Here is a 19,441-nt window from a genome sequence, read left to right on the forward strand (position 1 = left end):
AAGAAATATGCTCATACATGACGATTTTTAAGACGTCGTTGATGAATTCGTCATAAATCTATGACGATTTCATCCGAGATTGTCGTAAACCGTTTGAGGGGATCAAATCTACATATAAATTACGATGATGTGAGTCAAAAACGTCGTAACCGCATAAGATGAGATCGTCATAACTTTTACGACGATTATAAAAATGTCGTAACATGTTCTAACTATGTTGACATGTCACTCGTGGGCCCATTCTATGCCACGCGTCAAACCCGCCTAGTTTGTGAACCAACCTACTATTCTGTCAATTCAAAAATACTCGAAAAATTCTCATAAATACTTTTGATCATATATTCCTCAAATATGTGAAAATCCTTCCTTCCATAGTTCAAAAATAATTCAGCAATATTCATTTTCCTATTGTGTTCAGAATAGCACTTTTTGAAGGAAGTGCTATTTCTATTTCTTTGATTACCCTCATATATTTTTAGCACTCTCTCCTATCCAAATCATTGCCTCATGAAAACTTTTAAAATATTTTCCTAGTAAATATTTCTCAGCAAATTCCCAAAGTTTGATTTTGAAAGGAAAAAATGAATATGAGATCATTTGAACAAACTATGTCATGAATTTGGTCATAAGATTAATCATTTTTGGGCACCCGAAAAATGGAAAATGAATTTTTTTGGAAAGAAAATGAAAACTCACTTTTGACATTTAACCATTTGGCCAGTTGCGCATAAATTATGGTCTAATATTTGTGAAAAATGGTGCGGTTCAAATTTGTAAGAAAGATTTGGTAGGTTCTTCACAAAAAGTTGAATTCTTACAAACTGTTTTCACAGAAATTATAATAAAATGCAAATATTCCAAATCACATTGTTTGTGATCCCAAAGTAGACACATATGCATAATATTGATTAATTCTGACAAACTGTTTGTTTACCTCGAATAAGAGGGCGAAAAATATAAAAGAAAACAAAAGGAAAAAAGAAAATTACACAAGTTTAAGTCTGATTGGTGGAATGAGTTTTGACATGGATCGCTGACATGGCACACATCCGCCCATCCATCCATCCATCCACCCGTCCATCTATCCACCCGCAGCAAACCTCACCCAACCCATCGTGCCCTCCTCTTCCTCTGTCTGCGCGAACCCTAGCCGCCGCCTCCCTCTCTCTCCCGATCTAGATCGACAGGTCCGTCTGACGACGACGCGCACACCTCCTCCGTGCACTGCAAGGATACTGACGGGCGGCTCGGCGTCAGCCTCAGCAAGGCGCTCCAACCGTCGTGCGGCGTGCCTGCCTGCCTTCTTCAGCCCCCACCCCTCTCCTGTCTCCAATGGCGCGAGCGAATCGCGTGAATGAGATGAGATGGAACTGGGAGACGCCAACGACGGAAGCGAAGGCGGAGGCATTGCAGGAGCGCATCTGGGACCTCCACGACAAGCTCAGCCACGCCATTCTCGCCCTCTCCGCCTGCGCCGGCCTTCCTGCCTGCCGCTGCCGGGGCGCCCCAATGGTGGACGCGCGGGGCCTGCACGCCATCCGCGCCACGCTCGAGGACCTCGAGGGCCACCTCTACTTTCTTCGTGTGAGTGCAAGCCCTCCTTCACCTCCCCTCATCCTCCCTGTCGTGCCTCGTTGATGTCGCGTGTGAGAAGAATCTTCAGAAAATGATACAGTGGATTGTTGGCTTGCCTTTGCCTGCCCCCCCCCCCTGCGCAATTAGTCATCTCCTTTGCTTGCTTCGGTCTCACCGCCATCCACTGTCGACCCTGCATCGCACCGGCCTCCTCCGGATCCGTCGCGCCGTAGCTGGCTTCGGGGCGACCAGTTTGAGATCCCCTTTCACTGCGGCGACGGGGATGATGGACATGGCCGACGTGCTCGCAGCGCTGGTGCCCTCCTGGAGCGCGACGGTGGTGCTGGCCTCCTACCTGGCGTACCTCGCCGCCGCGGGCGCCATCCTCCCTGGCAAATACTATCAGATGCGGCAATGATTGAGGAGATTGGTCCCGGTCGACCGTCAGATTATTTGCCAGATTCCGGCTGCTGCGTGTGCCGATGCAGCGCCACACACATACGCCCAGATCACTTTGCTTGTTCCATCAACAGGATCCATGCAAGATCGATCTTTCCCAGCATTTTTCTTTCTTTCTTTCTTACAGCTAGAGCTAGGTGCCTTTGTTTGTTCAGTCTCTTTGTTATGTATATCTTCCGTTAATTCCTAGCTAGCTAGGGAGGTATATTTATATGTGCGGTGCTCTTTTGTGTCGACATTTCCAAGCATCATGCGATTCTCCGGTCAATATTTTCTTCAAAATAGATAAGATGGATGACGTCGTGCAATATGTGTGGTATTTTATTTTTGCTGCTATTCAATAGTTACAAATATAGTGGCGTGTATATTTTTCCTCTTTTTAAAAAAAAGAAAAACTATAGTACTTGGATTTTCCCCGCAACAAATACTACTTAAATGCTGCTCTCGATCTTTTTCGGAGTCGTAGGCCTGGGCGAGATATCTCTCGCATCCATGTCAACAAGATCCTAATGAAATGACGAACGGACGACCTAGCTATAACGTACACGAATGATCGAAAACTGCCAATATATATGTGATCACACGGTATGTGTATAGCTTATGCTTAGCTATGGTCTAGCTCTAGCTAGGGCATTGATCCAATATGCATGAACACGTTGAAAAGAGAAAAACAGATGCCAACTGAATTCAGCTGGCACGCTTGACAAGAAAGAAAGGAAGAGAAAAGGTGCCTTCCGGCAAAACTAATCTCATTCTTCTTCTTTGTTTTCTGTTTTTGGTCATGTAAGTATATGCGTCCCAACACATACATGAAAGGGAGCTTTATATATAGCCTTTCTAGCTTACATTTTACTACACTAAAAGGCTAATTTTCATTGTGTAGGAACTGATAAACTAACTTAACGAAGCTCGGATCGAGCGTATGCAAATGTAACAAACGGTATCTGAAACCCTATCTACTGGCCATCTCCATCTCTGCATCTGATATATGCAGTTTTTTGCAGGTTGATCCAATCTAGTTGTGTGAAGGGGAACAAGCAAGGCCAATATAATGCTGCTGATGTGCTCCCCTTGAAGGATCCGGTGAAGGACAAGTTGGTCCATAGGTCCTCCTCCCCTACTATCTCTCTCTGCTGCATAGGTAGGTTCCGTTTTCTTTTCTTCTCATTCTAGTTTAAACATTAGAAGATTCCAGTAAGTGTCTATGTATGTGGATCGTAAGTCGGAACACTTTAGTTTTGCCTCATTCTAATGTGTATTTGCCGTGCGTGTGGTTATATAATCTTGTTTGTGCTGTGTGTCTATGTTGTTTAGATACCTGATAGCATTGTCTGGTGTATCAATTTGTTGTTAATGGAAATGTTAAGAAAGCATGAAATTTCTGTCCATGGAGAATGCTTCATATGCAGTCTGAATGTTTTGTCCACTAATTTACTTTAAGCCACTATATAAATTTTCTGTTTTAGTGTGAGCCTTGTAACTATATCTTTGTGGTTTCTAACATGATTGTTGTAGGCTACAAGATATATTTCTGTCGGTTCATCTTGCTGTAGAATATGCCCATGTTCATTTGTTTATGTGTATTGCTATTTGTCTCTGGTGGAATATGTATGTATGCAGTATGCACATTAGATGGCATGTGCAGCTCACACTTCTTGCAGATCTACAGTTGAGAACGGGGTTGATCAACTAAGTACATCCTTTGGTTGATCAACTAAGTACATCCTTAATCCATTCTAGTAATAAACTTACATCTAACATTTACAGCCAGATATAACTGCCCCGGGTGTAAACATTTTGGCACCCGACGAGGCCAGCAGCGAGGCAACGCCGCATCGTGCTCCCGTGAATGACTGAGGCGCGTGCTCTGCTGCTTCAAGGTACGATCTCTTGTTGATTTGGCGATCTCCACATCTGTTGGGCGAATCTGCCATTTGAGAAGTCAGTGCTTATAGATTATTGTGTGTTCCTCCAATTGGTTATACTAAAATTCATCACTTGAAGTATTTAAATGTGTGACCAACTGAACTTCTAGACTTACTCAATTGAAGTTGTTGGCTAACTGACAGGCAAATCTGAAGATGTTTTGACAGTTTGTTAACCACACAAAGTGTGTGACTAGGCTGTATACCTTTTCATTACGAGTAATTAACCTGTAGGAGTTGATGTTAACTTGTTAGGTTAGGATAGGCATCTGGCATCATTTTAATCAGTATAGTATTACATTTGAGGCATGCTTCTTGTTCAACTCGTGCAAGAGACTGCACAAGCACTGACTGAATCAACAGAAGGCAACCGATAGCACGTACAGATGGCCGAGATTGACACGAGGCCCCTGGAATCCGTACAGTCTGCCCTGAATCTCTTCGAGCAGAGAAGTGACCACAGCAGATTCAGCAGCCCTGACAGAAACGTACGTGGTTGAACTGCATATATATCAGGTCCTGCTCAAATCCGTCGATCTTTCCTCTGACGCATGTTGTTTGCAAGTGTAGGAGCAGGATATCGACGTCGTGGCCAAGGAGCTGGTGACCTGCAAGCTGCAGCTGGAGGCCAAGGAGAGCGAGAACAAGCAGGCGAACATGAAGCTGGAGGCCATGCGGAAGACCATGCAGGACCTCTCATAGAAGTACGACCAGGCGTTGGACACGGTCGTTGGTTTCTCTCCTTATTTTTTTGGCAGCAGGGGAAGGAGGAGGAGTTCAGCACGGGCCCCCTCTCCATTCCCATGCTCAGCGTCAAGAACAACACCCAGGTTGGTTTGGTCGACTTCTTGCCTCTGTTCATTGAGATCTCCGCTTATCAAGGGCAGATTTTATGTTCTACTGGTACTTCCGTCCGTCTGCGTATCTGTTTGGATTGACTATCTATGCTTGAGGGAGCTCTATTGCTATCAGTTATTTGTTTGTTGGAAATGTCCTGAACCTCAGTTTTTTTAAATGACTTGTCCCAGCATCCTAATTATAAATATATGACAGGTCTGCCCTGAAGCATCTCAAAGAAGAGCGAGTGAAGAAGTTTGACTACTGCATGCCTTGTAAGCTGAATTTTGATTGTTTCCATAGGCCTACTTTGTGTCTTCTGAAATATCAGTTGTTGTTTTTTGATCATGTGGTTCCATTTCTGTACTTATCCTTTCTTGGATCAGTCCAGGAATATGTAATCTACATGGTTCAATTTTTATCCTTAATATGACCACGACTATGTCTTAGTATAATATTTTGCAATACATGATCACAACTATGTCTTCATTTAATGTATTTCTTGGATACAAAGCCTTTTGCTGATCGTTTTTCGTTTCATTGGGATGCCTCTTCATTAGGATTTTGATGCATGCTTAGTTTGCTGACTCTCTTCTGTTGTACTAATGACATTTCATTTATAAAAAATCTATAAATGGATTCGTGTTTTAAAAAGCACAAGGCAGGTTATGGTGTGGCGTCTATATCCTAGCACTCTTAGAACTGTGAATGGTGGGGCATATATTTAATCATTACTTAAAACTTCATATTGGTAGATTTGAAACAATTTGGTCACATGAAGAACCCACCATACCCTCTTTCTCTCTGTCGATTTGACACCCGTGGTTTCCTCACGCAAATGTTGGTCTGTTTCCCGACGTTCATGCTGCTCGCTCTTTGTTCTGTAATCATCATGACCTACGCGCGGTGCATGATGTTTCTGTGAATGGATTCAGATATATCAATTTAAGTTAGGCGTGAATCTTATACGAAGAACGGATTCAGATATATCAATTTAAGTTAGGCGTGAATCTTATACGAAGAACCCTGTCTAGTTTCATATACTGGTGTTGTTGTTGTAAGTTTTTTTCAGGGATAGATAAGTGTGACAGGAATCAGTACCAAATCAACTACCAAAATGCTATTTTAGGTCTGAATCTTATACGAAGAACCCTGTCTAGTTTCATATACTGGTGTTGTTGTTGTAATTTTTTTCAGGGATAGATAAGTGTGACAAGAATCAACCAAATGAACTACCAAAATGCTATTTTTGATTTATCTAAGTTGGTCTGATGCGTTGCAATTTAGTTGTTCCGTCTTATTTTTTTTCGATGTATACAACTGTTCTTCATTTGCTACTAGTATCACATCATTTTTCCTGTTTGACCTGTATGAGTATCGCAGTGCTGCTTGTGATGCTGACGTCAAATTACCGGAGATGGAAGTCGAGGAAACTACAAAGAGGGAACAGTTGTTATCTGGAATAAGGAATCTACCTGTGCCTTCTCAAATGGAATTCTGTTTGTTTTTGCTAGTGGAATGAAGTCCATTGTAGTGACAGTAGCAGATGTTTTTGCTATAGTGACAATAGTCCATTGTAGTGACAGTAGTAGATGTACCGGAGATGGAAGTTGAGAGTGGAATGAAGTCTATTGTAGTGACAGTAGAAGACGTGCCATTGTTCTATTGTGTAATTCTCTTTGTTTTTTCTATATTCCTGTGTAAGGAAATGTATTTAGGAGATGAATTATTGTGTTATGTAAACATGGGAGATGTATTATTTAATGTTATATGATGGATGATTTTAATTTGACTTAGAGTTTTCTTGATTTGAATATGAGATAGTGTTGGATTTAATATTGGACAAATAATTGGGTTGAAAAGGTCCAACAAATAGAAATGAAACCAAATTCTAGAACAAAAAGTTGCTGAACTGAAAAATAAAAAAAGGCCAAAAAAATTCAAAAAAAAACTAAAGTGGCTGTAAATAGGCTAAGGCCCAAAAAGAAGCCCAATAAAAAAAAGCCCAAAAAAACCAGCCCATGTGATCAATTGAAACGGGTTGGGCTCACATCAACCATGATGTTTTGATTTCGTCGTAATTTTGCCACGTAGGACTGAGTTTGATTGCCAACGACAATTTAGGATCGTCGTAAAGGTTACGACAATCCAGGAATCATCATAAAAGTTACGACGATTTTGATCAAAACGTCGGTGCTGTTCATTTCTAACGCTCCGTTTTCGACGCTTGGTTTTCATCGTGAGATCGTCGTAAATTAAAAACCGTGACGATGTAGCGACGAAAAAATAGCGTCGTGTATTAGCATATTTCTTGTAGTGGTTTCATAAAGCAAAAAATCTTGGACTGGGCCGGGCCATGTAAAAACGTCATATATTACGCTCTGCACGCTGGGAGAATATGCAACACGCCGTATGGGCCGGCCCATGCACAGGCGCCTGCTTTTAGTTCCATTTATTTCTTTATTTTCAGTTCCTTTTATTTATTTTATTTTAAATAATTTAGAACTTTAAATAATATTTAAAATTTTAATAAACTGATAATTATAAATCGACACATTTCAAAAATTAAAATGTTTGTGACTTCAAAAACTGTTCGGAGTTTTGTAAAAAATGATCGCATATACAATAAAATATTTGCAATTTTAGAAAAATATTTGTACAATAAGGTCCATGATCTCAAATACAATTCCATGTATTAAAAATTATTGAAGGCATTTAACAAAATGCTTTCTAATTCAAAATATGTTAATGCATTTAAAAAATGTCCTAATATTTTAAAAATAGCTAATGACTGTTTTGATAGTTTCTTTTTTTTGTTTAAAATTTTCCGTTCCATTTTATTTATTTATAATTTAAATAATTTAGAATTACAAAAACTTTTGCATACTAAAAAATAGGAATTTTGAATTAAAATGCTGACGAATTTTTATTTTGAACTAAAAATAGGATTAAAAAAACGCCGGATTTTTTTTTGCAAATTCCGAAACAATGTCCATGAATTTAATAAATATATTACTGATTTGCAAAAAAGTTTGTTCATTCAGAAAACTTCATGCGTTTCAAAAAATGTTTGTGAATTTAAAATAAAATGCTCCAACATAAAATTTTATGTTCGTCTTTTCTTGAATTGGTCGCCAATTCAAAAGAAAATTAAACCCGTTCGAAATATAAAAAATATTCATGATTTTTAGAAAATGTTTCTAAATTGTAAAAAATGTTCTCAATTTTAAAATTGTTCCCATATTTGTAAAATTGTTCACGAAAGATCTAATGTATGTAGTTAAACATTAATGCTTCTAAGTCTATGTGACAATATACGTGTGTGAATTTTGAAGAATTAATTGCTGGATGCATCGGATTATTATTGTATGTTTTCTAAAAAAAATCTTGAAATTCAGAATAAATCTTTGAATTACCAAGATTTTTGAAAATGTAAAGATTGCTTCAACTTGTGAATAAATTTAAAAGAAGAAACATTTTCTTGCATTTGTGTACAAAATTTCTAAATCAAGCGATGATATGTGAATATAATGTGTTCATCATCATTGGAGATTATGTTTTTTTTTCCGTGGCAACGCACGGGCCATTTTGCTAGTATTATTATTATTCGAACAGTTTAGATTGCTTACCACATGTACCATGTGGTGAATCCCGCATGTATCGATCATGAGTGGTTTCCATGGCAGCGACAGAGGCCTCCATAGGACTCGACGGCGGAGCCAGTGGTGGGTGGGTCCATCTTGGTGGAGCAGAACTCGGGAGAGGAAAAGACGTGGTGGAGGCGGTGACCTCTGTGGGTTACTACATCCGGGACAGCAGCTGCCGCTAGCGAGCGATGGCACCAGCGTGGGCATAGGCTCAGTTGTCAGCGCAGCTGGCATCTGCGTCGAAATCCTAGGAGCAGCTCGATCTGGTACGGGTCAGGGTGGAGCAGAGCTCCCTCCGTTGCTCGGCGTATGACGAGCAGAGCTCCGTTGTGCCGGGTAGCCGTCCTAGGCAGAAGGATGGCAGCACGAGGAATCCAATCAGCTCTCCAGCAAGCATCCTTTCATGTCGGCGGCGGCCTTAGGCTCAAGGACCTGTGTCGGGGTGGACTGTCGGAGCCGAGCTCCCTCGACGTTCGACGAAGAGAACCCCTTCGTGCCGGGGTGGTGGCGCGCGGCTTGCCATCGACACTACACGGTGACTGCGTGTGGTTGGTTGCATGGCGTGTGATCTTGTGCCAGCGGCGGTGTTGGCCCTGTGCACAAGCAACGCAACAGATCTGGCATCTGGCGGTGGTGCGAACTCAAGGACCGTGCCGGTCCCGATCAATGATGCGACAGGGGTGCACTGACTCCCCGTCAGCATCAAGGATGGCGGCATCCGCATCAAGGGTGGACACTTGGCAACTTCCCTGGGGTTATGGTGGATGTAGGTTTTAGCTCACGATGGTGTGAAGTGGCAGCGGCTAGTTCTACACCGCGACATGGCTGACGTCAATGGTGATGGTCTTTGTTGAGCATAGAGACCACTCATCTGGTAGTGCCACTCTGGCCTAGCGTGGAGTAGTAGCAGACGTGACTGTTAGAAGATCCGCTACCAAGGTGGTGTTTTCGACACACTTCATGTCCGGGCCGGGGTTAAAACCCTTACTCTTACCTTTGTTGGTCGGGCTCAGCAGCCACACATTTGTGTCGTTATTTGGTTGGAGAAGTTTTCTCTGTGACAATGGCTACGGCAAGGTGTCTATCCTTTCTCAAGGTGTTGTTGTGGAAGAATTCAACATAGTTCTAGGTGTTAGATTCATATCTTGTAATTGTTCCTACGCAATTTTGCACTCGATGTTGTTGCACAACTCCATCTTAGTTGTTGCACAAGTCCGAACACAAATGGATCCAAGGCAGCGGCCTGGCATCCACACATGACCTCATGCTAACATCACCGTTCGGCCTCAAGCCAACGCAACAGCACCAAGTATGCATGTCGGGTTAATTATATCCCTAACCCTCGGCTGCCTCTTCTCTCGTGAAGTGTCATATGTCTACTAACATCAATGTCGATGCGACAACGACAACAACCATAACAAGGCAACCACCGGTCTAGAAACTCGGCAAGTAGAGGGCTTCTCCATTGCAGACGATGAGGTCATAAGGATGGTAGATGAGAGGACAACTATGATAAGAGAAACCTGTAGGAGGTTTCGGAGGAAGAACAAACCATGTTAGCAAGTTTGTTGCTATTTATTTAGGACCATGAATAACTTGCATTTTCCTTTTAGATTGGTTAAACATAAGCATCTGACTAAGAATTTAGTAACTAAAATTTTGACACACGGGTTAACTGGATGATGTGTTCTTTGGGGGCTCATGGCCTCCATCACTTACTAAGAGTGCATGCAACTCTTCTCATTCACCTTTGTACGAAAGGTAGGATGAAACTGGATGAATCATGTACTCCATCCATATCTAAATATAAGTCTTTTTAGATATTTCATTAGAAGGCTATATACGAAGCAAAATGAATGAATCTATACTCTAAACTATACCTATATATATACATCCGTATGTAGTCCCTTAGTAAAAGCTCTAAAATGACTTATATTTAGAAACGGAGGGAGTACTTTGTAGAATCTCATGCAATTTTTCTCCACGAAGGCAGCAGAGAAAACCAGAAAATAAATATCTTATTGTAAATATTATATAGGTAAGGGAATGAAGAAACATCTCACTAAGATATTTCTCCAGATAGAGTTAGTGTGTTTGCCTTCACAAGGGAAAAAATAGGGTTTTAAAAGCAAGATGATAACATTAATTCTTTGAGATCAACACATTTGAAACATTATATCTTCTACAGTGAAAAACAACTGCACGGAAGGAGACTGAAGAAGACACCATGTGGCTTGACACTCAATTGACTCAACTAAAATCTGACACGCATGTGTGGCAAGTGATGAGAGAGATGTACCACATTTACTCAGCTCATATGGCAGCCTACACGTATAACTTTGACATCTTCCACTGAGCAAGTGCTTTTAATAAGTCTAATTTATATGACATCTACGAACCGTAGTTTCCTACGTGTGTATCCTTTATATAGAGCCATCGAAATGCTACTCACTTTATATATGACCAGCCGTGATTGTTCATAGTTCAACTACGTGGTCCTCCAAGATTATAGGTTGTAGCGTACAGTGTCTCGTCACTGAGATTGAAGATGGACTCTGAGCCAACAACATAGAAGGAAGCAATGTGTATCGACTGGAGGTGCAATATGTGTGTCGTAACATACACACATGTTGTTCAGTTGATAATTTATTCAAAATGAGTGGTTTCGGGAAAATATCTACAACGATTAGGTCTTCACTGATAACAAGGGGCCTGTACCCAGCTACCATCTTCTCTTGTAGGCTTTGTGTGAGTTCTTCTCCTTTAACTATGTATGAGCGAGCGTCAGCTGCATCAGACGAAGAAACGTTATTTTTTTTGTACATATTGAATGGATGACACAGCTGGCATAGACTAAATGGATGCCACAGTTCATTCAGTGCGACCAGCACTACAATAATTCACACATCGGTAAGTCTTACCAGTTATCAATGTCAAGACAGACGCGGATGAGAGAGTCGAAGTTTCTTACATGTTATACAAGTCAATATATATGTGCACTATATCAGCGGCCGGCTTGAGTCCACCTTCCTCAGGCTCGATCCAGCAAACCTTCTTAACGCAAACTTCCAACATCCCTGATAACCAATAAAAAAATGTTGCTCAAAGGTTTCAAAAGGCGAGTAACACCAGAGAAAAACCTCTTTTAGATGGCTTTGAGAATGTGCACTTGATAACCGGGTGAGTGGTTTCTAATAGATGTTACGGGTGGGTGGTTTCTAATAGATATCAGGCTGGAAGATATGCAATCTTCTTGCCAACTGAGCAGCAAAAGAAAGGCCAAGGGCCTCAGTCTGAAAAGGAGTTGTTGTGACATGCGTTGATTATTGCATTTGAACACTAACTTCAGTCTGATACTGAGGCAATGAAAGATAGACCCCAACTCCATCTTAGTTGTTGCACAACTCGGAACACAAATAGATCCAAGGCAGCGGCCTGGCATCCACACATGACCTCATGCTAACATCACCGTTCGGCCTCAAGCCAGCGCAACAGCACCAAGTATGCATGTCGGGTTATATCCCTAACCCTCGGCTGCCTCTTCTCTCGTGAAGTGTCATATGTCTACTAACATCAATGTCAATGCGACAACGACAACAACCATGACAAGGCAACCACCGGTCTAGAAACTCGGCAAGTAGAGGGCTTCTCCATTGCAGACGATGAGGTCATAAGGATGGTAGATGAGAGGACAACTATGATAAGAGAAAGTTGTAGGAGGTTTGGGAGGGAGAACAAACCATGTAGCAAGTTTGTTGCTATTTATTTAGCACCATGAATAACTTGAATTTTTCTATTTAGATTGGTTAAACACCACAAGCATCTGACTAAGAATTTAGTAACTAAAATTTTGACACACGGGTTAACTGGATGATGGGTTCTTTGGGGGCTCATGGCCTCCATCGCTTTCTAGGAGTGCATGCAACTCTTCTCTTTCACCTTTATACGAAAGGTAGGATGAAACTGGATGAATCATGTACTCCCTCCATACCTAAATATAAGTCTTTTTAGAGATTTCACTAGGAGGCTACATACGAAGCAAAATGAATGAATCTATACTCTAAAGTATGCCTATATACATCCGTATGTAGTCCCTTAGTGGAAGCTCTAAAAAGATTTATATTTAGAAACGGAGGGAGTACTTTGTAGAATCTCATGCAATTTTTCTTCATGAAAGCAACAGAGAAAACCAAGAAATAAATATCTTATTGTAAATATTATATAGGCAAGGGAATGAAGAAACGTCTCACTAAGATATTTCTCCATATAGAGTTAGTGTGTTTGCCTTCACAAGGGAAAAATAGGGTTTTAAAAGCAAGATGATAACATTAACTCTTTGAGATGAACACATTTGAAACATTACATCTGCTACACAGTGAAAAACAACGTGCACCGAAGGAGACTGAAGAAGACACCATGTGGCTTGACACTCAATAGACTCAACCAAAATCTTCTGACATTCATGTGTGGCGACTGATGTACTACATTTACTCGGCTCATATGGCAGCCTACAGGTATAACTTTGACGTCTTCAACCGAGCGAGTGCTTTTAATAAGTCTAATTTATATGCCATCTACAAACCGTAGTTTGCTATGTGTGTATCCTTTATATATAGCCATCGAAATGCTACTCACTTTATATATGACCAGCCATGATTGTTCATAGTTCAACTATGTGGTCCTCTAAGATTATAGGTTGTAGCGTACAGTATGTCGTCACTGAGATTGAAGATGGACTCTGAGCCAACAACATAGAAGGAAGCAATGTGTATCGACTGGAGGTGCAATATGTGTGTTCGTAACATACACACATGTTATTCAGTTGATAATTTATTCGAAATGAGTGGTTTCGGGAAAATATCTACAACGATTAGGTCTTCATTGATAACAAGGGGCCTGTACCCAACTACCATGCTCTCTTGCAGGCTTTGTGTGAGTTCTTCTCATTGAACTATGTAGAAGATCTCGACTAGATTCTCGGTACAACATTGTAGATGTGTTTCTCTATAGGCTGCTGTTTATACCACTATTTACACAGATAAATTGTGATGTCAAACGCATAGGAGTCAAAGACTATAATCTCTCTGGATAGCCCCTCCCACAGAGAAGACCACCGGAGTAACTGTAGGCACGAGTTCTTGCTGAGTTGGATGGACAGAGTGAGACAAATATACCGAATCCTCTCCGAAAAGAAAATATTAAACCCAGCTGTTCACTCTTTTTATCCGACATAAAGCCAGCAACCAAATATCTAAAGTAGTTGAATGATGTCAATAGGTTGGGCCTGATGAGCACACCCAGGAATAATATAACCCCACTTAGACCTGGCCATCCAACATGTGTGTAATTAAAGCCCAGTACACTCAAACATAACTGGCCTTGGTACTTAGATTATTTTCTTTTCATATGTTTGGATTCTTTTCGTTTGCAGGATTCGAAAAATGCAAAAGTAGAAAAGCCACAGCAGGATGTCATGGCATTTGGAAGTTGGAACCCCACATAAATCAGTAATAGTTGTTTGGTTGCATCACACGAAGAAACATGATTTTTCTGTACATATTGAATGGATGACACAGCTGGCATAGACTAAGGGCCTGTTCTGATCTCCTCTAGCTTCCAACTCTTCAAATTTCTGGACAGAAGTTGTGCCAAATGTTTGAGCGAGGAGAAGCTGGATTCGAGAAGCTGAGCCGGAGCTACGTGCAAAAACGAGAAGCAGGCTCGGCCCAGCTCCACCAAAACAAAAAGCTGGAGTTTGCCCTTTTTACATCCAACTGCCACCGCCAAGTCAGTCCAGCGAATTGGTACGCTCGCAAGAAACAGATCGCTACTCGCTCCCTCCATCGAACCGGTACTGGGCTGCCTCCAACCGGCCCAAACTGGCGCCCAATAGGCCCGCAACCTCCCAGCTGGGCCGCAGCGCTAGAAGAAGCTACACACGAAGTTGAACGCTCGGGGAATCGCCAGTTGGAGCAAGAAGCTGGCTGGGGAAGCTGGATTTGGGAAGTTTTGTGAAGTTGGAGAAGATCAGAACAGGCCCTAAATGGATGACACAGCTCATTCAGTGCGACCAGCACTACAACAATTCACACAGCGGTAAGTCTTACCAGTTACCAATGTCAAGACAGACGCGGATGAGAGAGAGTTGAAGTTTCTTACATGTTATACAAGTCAATATATATGTACACTATATCAGCGGCCGGCTTGAGTCCACCTTCCTCAGGCTCGATCCAGCAAATCTTCTTAACGCAAACTTCCAACATCCCTGATAACCAATAAAAAAATGTTGCTCAGAGGTTTCAAAAGGCGAGTAACACCATCTGAGAATGTGCACTTGATAACCAGGTGAGTGGTTTCTAATAGATATTACGGGTGGGTGGTTTCTAATAGATATTGGGTTTTAAAATATTGCTTTTTCAGTTGTCTTGGCCTTATTTATCACACAGAAAAAAAGCATTATAACTATGTGATGGCACATCCACAGTGAATTATGAAGAACATATGGAAATTCATGACCTGCCAATTTAGGTAAATATTTGATGTAACTGTAAATATGTATGAATTTCATGTGCTTGCAACATGTTCCTTTTGATTCGTACTAATCAAGTCGTGACTATGGAATAATTTGATTCTAATTGAGCATGACTTTGGAGTGTGTACAGTCAGTATGCTATACCAGTCAATAGGTGCATTGCATGTGTGCAATCACTAGCAGTATGATGGGCAACAGATCTTTATTAGAATTCTTCTTAGTTAAAACAGGGTTGGTACCTTGCGATCATCCCGGTATTTGACCGAGGGATCAATGATGTAGTTCTTTATAAGTCTGCAAAGCTCTGCAGGTTTTTCACGGTTTATGGCATGGCCAGCATCCTTGACGATGGTTAATTCCGATGTATCCCCCAAATGTCTGAATTTACACCAATGTTAATTGCATTGAGATAGAAGGCTTGCATACGATAAAAGTTTGAGTTGTAACTAGGCAAACCTTTTCAATCGCAAGCCAAGTTCTAATGGGAAAACCCTGTCTTGCTCTCCCCAAATTATCAAGGTTTGCTGCAACATTCACATAATATGTGACACATATATTATTGAAACGTTAACTAAAATAATACTCCCTCCATCTCAAAATAAGTGACTCAAAAGTGACTTAACTTTGTACTAAAGTTAGTACAAAACTGAGTCATTTTTGAGTCACTTATTTTGGGACGGAGGGAGTAGTAATTGGAGAACCAAAAAAATGACGACAGGCATCAAGTTGTGTACTCCCATTGAATAACACAAGATATATAATGCGAATCAATACCTGGTTAATTTTAGGAAGGTCCGAAAGCTTCCTACCACTGATCAAGGCATATAACAACTCAGTCTTTTCTTTGACATTGTCAGTACACATAACCTGTCAAGATGGAATGTGTATAAAGGTACTAACACGGCAGAATTAAATAAGTGTAAAAGCACACACAAAAATGTGCAAACAAGTTAGTAAATATTGTATGCATGTGATTTCCAAAACTTAACCAATAGAACCTTGCACGGAATTACAGCAAGAAGTGCAGTAGGAACTACGGAGTCAATCTAAAAACTTCGTACATGTTCTTGACATTTCAAATGTTGCACTTGAACATTTCGACATTTGATTATTTAGGCAAGGTACTGAAATTTTTTATGTTCTTATTCTAACATATAACTTGGATTTATGGTGTTTAAGGTGTTGGTTCTGTGAGCATCATTTCTAATTATGACACAAGATCGATATGATGATGGGACTAAGACTGCCACATCAGTTTCATTTAGGATTTATGTCATTGTCTCTCTTAGTTGCTTGGTGTAGAGCTTAATAGTTAGTTTGATAGTATTCTACAAGACGATCAATTAGCAACCTAGATATGGGAGTATGGTCTCAAAAATGTTGTTTACTACTCCCTCCGTTCCTAAATATAAGTCTTTTAAGCGATTTTACTAGGGGACTACATCCGGAGCAAAATGAGTGAATCTATACTCTAAAATATGTCTACATACATCCGTATTTAGTCCTCTAGTGAAATCTCTAAAAAGACTTATATTATGACACGGAGGGAGTACTTGGTTGTCTAAAGAATTGACACATGGTATTTTACCAAAGATATTTGTATTGTCATCTTTCCTTCAGCTAATATTTTGTATGTGTGATAACTGATAACTAATTCCGTTCCAAAGAAGGGCCCCTCACCAGTGGGTAAAACAATAGAATAACTAAACAAATTTGTGAAATTCAACGAACGTGATTAAAAATCATGGAAGGTTGTACTGATATTTTCAATGCACCATTGACCTTAACTGCTACCTCTGATCATTTTCACTTCACATCCAAGAATTTTTGCTGTCAAACCTTTCAGAACTTCACCACCAGTATATTTACAAAAATGTCATGAAGTAGCATCTTTAAGAATTTGAGAAGTCAAAATATCACGTACAAAATGTGGAGTATTAGTGAAGACAAATGTATTATTTATTTTCATGAAGGCAAGGCTGAGAAGCTCATGGATACTTATGTCCGAGGCCCCCTTTGTATGGTCTAAAAGTTATATCTCTGGGCTGTGATATTTAGCAGCAGAGACTGCTTCCGGTATCCGTGTTAAACAATGTGTGTTTCTGTTTTCGTTTTCCATGAGGCTGGGAAAAAGTGTGGCGGGCGAATCACTGGATGTACTATGAATTAGAAAAAATTAAGCATCATATGCTAAGGAGCTTACACCGACTAATTGCTGAGTTCATCTAACTGTCAAACGTTGCAAGAAACTAATGTCACATCGCATTCAGAAATTCAACCAATAAAGGTACGCCAATGTGTTTTTTTTTTCAATGTTATTTGATTTAGGGAGCCGCAGGTAGTAAACATGGATTGTTTCACAAGTTCTAAGCTCCAGCACCCGAGTTAAACAATCTTAATCACGCAACAATGCAGCTAATTTAGTTGTCAGGTCGCTGAGTTTTACCTACCCTGATGTAATCCCTGATGAAGCAGGACGGCATGAACTTTGGCGGTTTGCAGAAGGTGAGGTCCACCAACCTCCTCAGATCCTCGGGCCGCTGCGGCAGCAGCAGGCTGGCCGCCTCCGAGATGTCGTCCACGGCGAAGAGCCCGGACGCCAGGTCGGCCTCCTCGAGGCACACACCCGCAGCGACGAGCACGAGCCGCTCCACCACGGCGGGGAACGCGTGGGCGAGGTGATAGGCCACGAAGCCGCCGTAGCTGACGCCGACGACGCTGTACCTCTGCGGCGCGCCGGGGAGGGCGGCCATGGCGGCTGCGACGGAGGCGGCCTGGTAGGCGGGGGATCTGTCGGCGGCAGGGGAGGCGGAGTCGCCGAAGAAGACGAGGTCTGGGACGAAAGGGGCAAGGCCGGCGGCGATGAGCGGGCGGAGGAAGGGGGCCCACTGCCAGGTGGCGTTGGCGCCGAAGCCGTGGAGGAGGAGGACGGGGTGGAGCGCCGGGTCGGGGCGCGGGAGCCAGAAGTGGACGACGGCGCCGTCGGGGAGCGGCACGGCGGCCTGGCGGAGGCCGGCGGAGCGGAAGGCGCGGGCGTAGCAGCGGTCCCGCGCCAGCGTGGGGCTCAGCCGGTGCTTCCACCGCCGCCGTCCGCCTGCCGGCTGTGGTGGCGCGGGCATGCCTGCCGGTCGCCGGAGGCCGGGGGATCTGTGGTATGAGCTGGTGGACTGAGTCTGGGTCTGTTGGGCGCGGGCCTGTCGTAGCAGCATAACCTCGTGCGGGCAACAACTTCTTTTGCACGTTTTTTTCAGGGAGTTTTTTTTTTTCCACGGTTATTGCAGCATCTTGGCACAATTTTCCTGCCAATGTGCAAAATTGGAGGACAAAACGTCGAAGCATCTGGATTAACCATGCAGCTAAGGGCATGTTCGGATTGGATGTATTTCAATACGAAGTTGTATAACTTACACCTACTCACTCCGTCCGAAAATACTTGTTCGAAAGATGAATGTATGTAGGCGTATTTTAGTTCTACATACATCCATTTATATTCAATTTCTGAGATAAGTAATTTCAGACGGAAGGAGTATAACTTACTGACCGCTGTGTAAAATTCATCCGAAAGTGAAACAATGGCGGTATGTGTGTATTTCCTACAAGTGTATTTGAAAGAGAAAAGGGGATCCAAACAGGGCAAGCAAAAAAAACAAACGGGTTTGCTATTTTATATCTAGATGTAGAATAACTATCTTATATCTAAGTCTATCATTATTGAAATTTTTTTATGCTGGTTTTTTCATGCGCTTTGATTTCCCACTGGCCCCGTTGCGACATACTTATTTCGTTCCTAAATATAAGTTTTTTTTAGAGGTTTCACTAGTGGACTACATACGGATATATATAGACATATTTTAGATTATAGATTCGCTCATTTTGCTTCACATGTAGACTCCTAGTGAAATCTCTTAAAACACTTATATTTAGTAACGGAGGGAGTAGTTTGTTTCGTCCCTTTTGCGTTCCGCGTATGTAGCTCTGTTCCTTTCTTGTTTTTTTAGGGAATGTACCTTTCCTGTGTGTTGTGTGACCCATTGTCTTTGCTTGCCGGTTTGGACCTGTTTTATTTCTTCTTTCCTCACTAGGCTTTTTTTCTATTGGACGGCAAGGAGACATGTAGGGAATACAAGGGAATACAAAACGTCTTTGCCATTTTTACATTCTCCACTCTCTTCATATCATGTGGACTTGCAATATTTACTTGAAATATAAGTTTGTGTTAGATGTGAAATATTTACTTCAAATAAATATAAGTTTCTATTTTTGTCATCAAATAAATAAAGAGAAACTTTGTGTTAGATGTGAAATATTTAATATTTACTTCAAATAAATATAAGTTTCTATTTTTGTCATCAAATAAATAAAGAGAAACTTTGTGTTAGATGTGAAATATTTAATATTTACTTCAAATAAATATAAGTTTCTATTTTTGTCATCAAATAAATAAAGAGAAACTTTGTGTTAGATGT

At 41.5% G+C, this 19,441-nt stretch overlaps 1 protein-coding gene across 8 annotated transcripts; it reads right to left on the reverse strand.

Moving 5' to 3' along the window:
- Positions 1-10,923: 10,923 nt before the first annotated feature.
- On the reverse strand, positions 10,924-18,151 carry LOC123452520 (2-hydroxy-6-oxononadienedioate/2-hydroxy-6-oxononatrienedioate hydrolase-like). Of its 8 annotated transcripts, none has more exons than XR_006632606.1 (7): positions 17,426-18,151; positions 15,750-15,842; positions 15,432-15,499; positions 15,215-15,353; positions 14,603-14,708; positions 11,415-11,520; positions 10,924-11,231 (listed from the first exon to the last, which is right to left on the reverse strand). XR_006632606.1 is itself a non-coding variant. In XM_045129182.1 (6 exons), the coding sequence occupies exons 1-5, from the start codon at positions 18,092-18,094 to the stop codon at positions 14,631-14,633; spliced, it is 1,047 nt and encodes a 348-aa protein (XP_044985117.1). In that variant the 5' UTR covers positions 18,095-18,151; the 3' UTR covers positions 10,924-11,231; positions 14,603-14,630. The 8 variants fall into 8 exon arrangements, 6 of the variants coding, with proteins under 6 accessions (XP_044985117.1, XP_044985115.1, XP_044985118.1 ...); XR_006632607.1 differs by having other exon boundaries at positions 11,365-11,520; XM_045129182.1 differs by lacking the exon at positions 11,415-11,520.
- Between the last annotated feature and the right edge of the window lie 1,290 nt (positions 18,152-19,441).

Source organism: Hordeum vulgare, chromosome 5H (assembly GCF_904849725.1).
Source record: "Hordeum vulgare subsp. vulgare chromosome 5H, MorexV3_pseudomolecules_assembly, whole genome shotgun sequence".
Taxonomy (NCBI): Eukaryota; Viridiplantae; Streptophyta; class Magnoliopsida; order Poales; family Poaceae; genus Hordeum; species Hordeum vulgare.

Excerpts from the sequence above, each read along its gene's own strand:
- LOC123452520 (XM_045129182.1), bottom strand. The coding sequence starts at position 18,094 with ATGCCCGCGCCACCACAGCCGGCAGGCGGACGGCGGCGGTGGAAGCAC. Across the intron at positions 15,843-17,425 it reads TCATCAGGGATTACATCAGG|GTTATGTGTACTGACAATGT; the intron begins GTAGGTAAAACT and ends CCATCTTGACAG. Across the intron at positions 15,354-15,431 it reads CTTGGCTTGCGATTGAAAAG|ACATTTGGGGGATACATCGG; the intron begins GTTTGCCTAGTT and ends GTGTAAATTCAG.